Raw genomic sequence first — 6,133 nt, forward strand, 5'->3', positions numbered from 1 at the left:
GGGCATTACGGTCTCACTCAAGGATGCGGCGAGTACGCTGCCGGTCTACTTCAAGGGCAACGATACATCTTTCCTGGCGACTTACGTGTACGTGCCATGTTCGAGCCCTTGGTGGCTTTGTCCCTTGTCTAACTGAGTATCCTACTCTTCGGGACAGCCGGGCGGGCGCTTCAAGAGCAAAGAGCCATTCCGTCATCCGGCGGTCCTCAATGTCTTACAGCAAGCTATCTTTACAGGACGAAGCTCGTTCGCAAGTGGTCATATCCAATTATTCGAATCTAGCTCAAAGGATTATCCCGACGAGAAGGAAGTCCCACTGGCAATGTTAGCTCTCGTGTCGACGGCAGTAAGTACCTGCATGTTTTCTCCATGACATACTAACATGATCCCTGTCTCCGATGCTTCTAGATTCACGCCGCGATCGATGAATGGAGCTCGGGTACAGTTATGCAGCTCGACTTCAGCGGGAACCGATTTGCCGCGGTCTATACTGCTCACAAGGACACCCTCAAGCACATACAGAAGACCTCGCCGAAGTTCTACCATGAAACAATGGCGTATCTCTTCAAGACAGCACGGTACATTTAAGTATCCCTTCACCTTACTTTACGCTTATCACTGGCTGCAGGGGTGCTACGTACGATCGTGCTGGGGGGGATGTCGTGAATTCGGCCATCACTCTGATGGATCTCTCCGGGCTGGACTGAGTTTGTATGCTTCGGTCGTGATTCAATTTGTCTTCTCTACTACTGTAGCATTGAGCAATTGCAATATAATGTTGATGTCTAATCATATAATCGGCGGGAATGGCTTAAAAATGAATGGATAATGCGATATAAATCACGGTAACTTCACATAGCAACGCAAAATCAGTCTGGGGCTAGCCTTTTGTTTATAATCAGAGAAAATGAAATAAAGATGATATTTACGGATAATCGTGTCAAGTTTCGTGAAGTTTTATATAGTTTGCAGCGGAGGGTTTTCCAGATGTGCTTCTCTCCTGCTCATTCGAACCCTGCCGCTCGTCTGCCCTTGAATCCCTGCCATGGCGTGGCACGTGTTACCAGCCTCACCAGGGCATTACTGGCTATCTGACGTCCGCGCTGGGTTCCGAGATTGTCATCTGGAGTTTGTATATGCGTTATATGGAGCTCAACGACAAACTAGAATTAGCCAGCTGGAGAGTGTCGGGGAACGTCCGTAGCTTATTGGGGGGGGGGGGGTTCTTCGGCGTATCATGGACTTGTCTACTTGACATCTGCACTTCCTCGCGACTAGCTGTACTAGCTACCCTAGGTACCCGAGGAGGGCGGCGCGAGTAGTGATGTGCTGGGCCAGGGCTTGAGCCCGGTACCCAGCCCAACCCGGCCCTCAAAAACCCGGCCCGGCCCAAGCGCAAGCCCAGTTTGCCTGAGGGCTTGGGCTCGGGCCTGAAAGCCTGAGCCCAGCCCAGAGCCCGTGGGTAATGCGCCGCAAAAGGTCTGTCGGATGCCCGGCAATTGCCGACCTTGACGGCACGTTTCGGGAACGTTTATAGTAGCCACAGGATAGGTGTACAATCACACGTGCAAGTACACGCTGCGGCGCTCCGTGCAATTTATGCTTTCGTGTGTAGATTGGACGAGAACTATAAGGGTGCGAAGTTGAATGGGCGATATTGCGTGTGCGAGTTTACAGTCCCGAGTTTGCCCGACGACTCGAGTCGGCGATTCGATTTGCTTCGTCCTCTCCACAATATCAAGCAATCTCTAATATGCCCAACTGCGACCGAGTATACAGCGACTGCACCTTGGCGCTGATCAGATCCTATCCTGACGTGTGTGTTCGGGACGTCCTGTTTCTCGGACGCGTCCTGGGTGCAGTCTTCGACTTGTGTTGCAACTGCTCGTTCTGCGCGCTGTGGCTCACGTCACTCCCAGCTTCTAGCAGACCCACTCAAATTGCGCTTGGCCTGACCGTGGCTCTATCCCAGCTCACGGTACGTTTGCCGTCAGGTCCAAAGAGGGCATGGCTTCTGTGTACATGAAAGATCTCCAGTCTTGGAAGGCGGATGGCCTCGCTCTCACGCGGACTGGGCGCTTGTAGACGGAAGAGCCTGGAAGGCGGAACGCCAGCTATTCTATTACTGTGTCTGGCGGTATGTTTATCTTTCCCCAGGAGGGCGTTCAGCTTTAGGTCGGCGTCTACTCTCCAGCGATGGTCTGACTGGGACTCGAGCTCGCTTTTCCGACGTATGCGATTTTGTTCGTAGTGGGCCCGTCGATCTGCAGAGAAACTGATACTTGCGGCGTGCCCTGCATTCCGGCGTTGGCTGACAAGGCGGGTCACTTATGCCAATGGGAGCCGTCGAGCATGACTGGGAAGAAGGTGGCGTCATGGCTTGGAAGACGTCGGATTTCAAGAAAACTCGGATTGGGCGCCTGATACTATACAAACAAGAACGTTGGAACGCTGGAACGCGGACGGTATGTCTCGCTCCCCTGCCTGACGGGAGGTGCGGCACTTTGGGTGTATGTGCGCTCCATCGGAGGAGGGTACAGACTGGTCTGATCAGCGCACCGGTGAACAGCCTCGCGCCGTCAAGTCCCATGTTCCCTGTTGTTCTGCTCTCGTCTATCCAAGTCCGGTCTAATGTTGGTAGCGTCTGTTCTGGGCCTATGTATACGTCTCGTGATGGGTCCTTTGTCTGGCTTTTCTTGGCCGGTGTCGCGGGGCTGTTTGACTCCCTTTACGATTCTCTCGCCCGTAGCACGGTCACACCGATTGGCCCCATCGACCCGCTGTGTTTGATATTCCCGATCGTTGAAATATCCCAAGCTCACACCTGGACTCCGGGCATGGGGAAGCGGACTGGTCTCACTGGTCACAGTCGTCGCATCTGTGCAGCGATGCTTATCACTGGAATCCCGGCCGCTCGCCTCAGCTCTCTCCGAAGGTGGATTCGAAATGCGGGGCATAGGGCTTCGGGCGACTCGAACACAGGGCGGGGGTTTGGCGTCACAGATTGGAAGATGCATACGCCAACACTGGGTCTCACGAAGATTCGGCGCTTGAGAGAACGGAAATATTGGTATGAGACAGACGACTAACTGGGCGGCTATTTCGTTTCTCACTGTGCGGGTGGTTGTCAATTCAATTTCTTGGTGGCTGCTCCTTCGGGCGGCGCGAGGAAGGGAATCGACGGCGCTCCGGATCTCCTGTCTCGTCTTCCGCGCCTATCTGTCCCTCTCTGATCTCGCCTGTGGGTGTATCTCTCTTTTTATGAGATAGTCTTGCCTCACGGGCGGTTTCATCTCCGAGTGTACGTCCACGTTCCGCAGGCTCGAGTTTATATTAGGTTTGCACTTTGCTCTGCCCACCTTGCACACCATGGATGCTCAGTCTCGGAGTCATATCGTCAATTCCTGTCTATCTTTATTTGAACTCGTCTGCATATACACTCTCGGTCTGACGTGATACATATTAGGGTTTGCTTCTGTTGCCATTGCTCGTGGCTCGACTACACCCGACGCGGCCGACTCCGATCGTCAAAATGTCCTAAGTGCAGACCCGCGTCGCACTTCGCGAATGGAAAGGCGGACGGGTCGTTGTTCGGCACAGTGATGCCCGTCTGTGTGACGATACCTATCGGAATCCCAAGCACCTCCAGTCTCTCCCATTACAAATTCCAGGACATGGCTTCGTACGACTAGAACACGGCAGGGGGTTAGTACCATGACTTGGACTATGTATGTCAGGACTGGTCTCACGGAGATCCGGCCCTGGATTGCTGGAAATGCGGAAATATGACACGGTGTGGTGCTTACCCAGACTGAGCGCCGCGAGCGGGGAATAGCGGGCTGAGGGTTTCTTTGGCGCGAACTTGCCTGGTACACGTTGTCACTGTTCAGAGCGGCTGTAACTGTATGCCAGTGTACCGTCAGGTCTTCGTAATCAGTCTCTCAACTCCCACCGCACCGCCCAATATGCAGGCAGCAGACAACTGTCCCCGACAGGAACAGATCTGATGTTTCCATCGATACCCTCACGTACATATAAGTCCTCAGTGCTGCCCATCGTCCGGCGCGCCTGACGTCTCATATACCACACATAGTATTAGTGTCTGCCCGGATGGCTCGAAGAGCTGGAGGCATGGTCGATTGTCGCTTTTCGGTGGTCAAAGATATTACTGGCTACCGTGTGGCGCTCGAAGAACGTTTGTCAACTCGGCTGCTCGACGAGCAGGGCCGGGATTCATGTCGACGGCGCATATTGGCGCGCAGGGGTGCATGCAGTTATAGGCAAATGCATTCATGAGTAGTCAACACGTTCATCAAGGAAGAATACAGTCACAGCAAACAGCAATGAGGACAGAGCACACACAAAAACATCAAGTGGTTCGCATAAAGACAGAACGAAATTGGTCTAGGAGCTCTCTCCGACTGGACCCGACTGTTGGACCTTGGACCAAGCAAGGCGCTCGTCGCTATCCCCGCACATCTTGTAGAAACGGTCCTTCACACCGTCGAGCCTCTCGCCGAGCTTGCGTGCATGCTCGGTGGCCAGCATAGCGAGAAACGTAGAGAAGTGGAGTGCCCCGAGCGGGCTTGACAGATCGAAGAGCTGGGCATTCGCTTCGAGGACCCGCGTAATCTCCTGAACAAAAGTTAGTCGCAGGGCGATGTGCTTAGTTGAGCTCTTACCTGTGCTTTGTGTGCGGATTCCCCTGGCTTCCCGGCTCTGTCCGCAGTGGAACTTGGAGGTGCCGATGGCGCGGCCGTGTATGTGCATGTCACCGCACCAAGCGCACCATCGGTAACCAGCCCGAAGGTGGGGAAGTCATATATTCCCAGAGACGCCAGGAACCTCGAGGTGGAGACGGTGTACATGCGCGCTTGGTTCACACCTGCACCTGATGCACCCTTGTCTTCCGCTTTCTTGTACTCCACCAGAAGGAGCGGTGCATAAAGGCTCCGGGAATCAGGCTTACTCTTTCCCTTTCCTGAGTCCGCTTTCTTCCCTTCCGACTCTCTATCTCCCGGTGATAGATCCAGGCGATCAATGCCCTCGCTCAGCTCATCGACAGAACTACCAATGAATGGTGGATACGGGAAGACACCTGCATTCCGCCGGCTGCCGAAGATACTTGTCTCATCCACCGGTCGCTTGATGGGATGAGGAGTTTGAATCCCTCCATCCTCTTGTTCCCCGCTTGATTTAGAATCTTCCTGTATGATCAAACGATGGAGTTGGCGGAGTTTGGCTGCATGAACAGGATAGAAGTATGAGACCCGAAGGGCACAGACAACATCGCATTTCCCCTTGTTAGGCTCCTGGGCAAAGCGCTGTAGAGCATCCTTCCGGAAGCCATTGAGAAGCCCAGGTAAGGATGTCCTTGCTTCTTGGGCCCGAGAGGCGTAACTGCCAAGATGATTGGCATATTTTGTATCATCTCGAGACTTCCTAGCTTCTGCAGTGAGGGATATGTCTTCGGCATGTAGGAGGTCCTCAAGATTGTCCCGATCCTCTTGACAAAAGTCATCTTCAATGCTGAGATTCTTTGGTAGCCGTATGAGACGTTCTGGTCTGCATGGTCAAGTAGTTGAATGATTGGCGCACAAACAAAGGAGCGATTGAAGCATACAGCGGAAGGATGTCTTTCAGAGTCATCAATTCCCGCAGGAGAGTGTCCCAGTCGACACGTGTTTCAACCTCATATACGCTGGGGTGCCCGGACGCGTTCAGTGCCCTGAGACGCACCGTTTGGCATACACGGAGAATGTGGGACAGTTTTGAGGATACCGTGTCAGAGATGTGCTTCAGAGCGATATTTTTTGGGCGTTGAGAACCGGCTTGCGAGCGTCTCGCCTGAATCATCCCGAATAGTTCTTCCTTCAGGTCCTCCACGGAGGGATCCACAGAAGGCATAGCAGCCTGTCATCTGCTATCAATATGGTAGATACATGAAGACATCGATGTCTTCACCAAGGTGTCCCAATCTTCTGGCCAGTACAATGCCGTATATTCCTCATATTGTGAGACGGCAGGATGTGAAGGTTCACCAATGAATGCTGACAGAAATGCTGATCCGTCCACCATCCAAAGGGACACGTGGAGATCGCGATACTTCCCCCACATTGTGGAATTGCCTTTC

The 6,133-nt window shown here is 53.4% G+C and overlaps 3 protein-coding genes across 3 annotated transcripts in view; 2 read left to right on the forward strand and 1 right to left on the reverse strand.

Annotated features, from left to right (window-relative positions):
* Positions 1-322: 322 nt before the first annotated feature.
* Positions 323-707, forward strand: GLOTRDRAFT_126179 (uncharacterized protein; the record flags this gene model as incomplete). Its single annotated transcript, XM_007864561.1, has 3 exons — positions 323-346; positions 409-578; positions 629-707. The coding sequence occupies 3 exons, from the start codon at positions 323-325 to the stop codon at positions 705-707; spliced, it is 273 nt and encodes a 90-aa protein (XP_007862752.1).
* Positions 708-2,330: 1,623 nt separating this feature from the next.
* Positions 2,331-3,089, forward strand: GLOTRDRAFT_91341 (uncharacterized protein; the record flags this gene model as incomplete). The annotated part of the gene is made up of 1 exon (XM_007864562.1): positions 2,331-3,089. One exon carries the CDS (start codon positions 2,331-2,333, stop codon positions 3,087-3,089), a length of 759 nt encoding a protein of 252 aa, XP_007862753.1.
* Positions 3,090-3,499: 410 nt separating this feature from the next.
* Positions 3,500-6,133, reverse strand: part of GLOTRDRAFT_91342 (uncharacterized protein) — a gene marked incomplete at both ends in the record, with an annotated part of 4,450 nt that continues 1,816 nt past the window's right edge. The window contains 4 exons of the mRNA XM_007864563.1: positions 3,500-3,624; positions 3,807-3,866; positions 4,428-4,635; positions 4,683-5,565. Of these exons, the coding sequence (XP_007862754.1) occupies positions 3,500-3,624; positions 3,807-3,866; positions 4,428-4,635; positions 4,683-5,565 (1,276 nt within the window). The remainder of the gene's footprint in view (positions 3,625-3,806; positions 3,867-4,427; positions 4,636-4,682; positions 5,566-6,133) is intronic.

This window comes from Gloeophyllum trabeum, assembly GCF_000344685.1.
Source record: "Gloeophyllum trabeum ATCC 11539 unplaced genomic scaffold GLOTRscaffold_00002, whole genome shotgun sequence".
In the NCBI taxonomy this organism is placed as follows: domain Eukaryota; kingdom Fungi; phylum Basidiomycota; class Agaricomycetes; order Gloeophyllales; family Gloeophyllaceae; genus Gloeophyllum; species Gloeophyllum trabeum.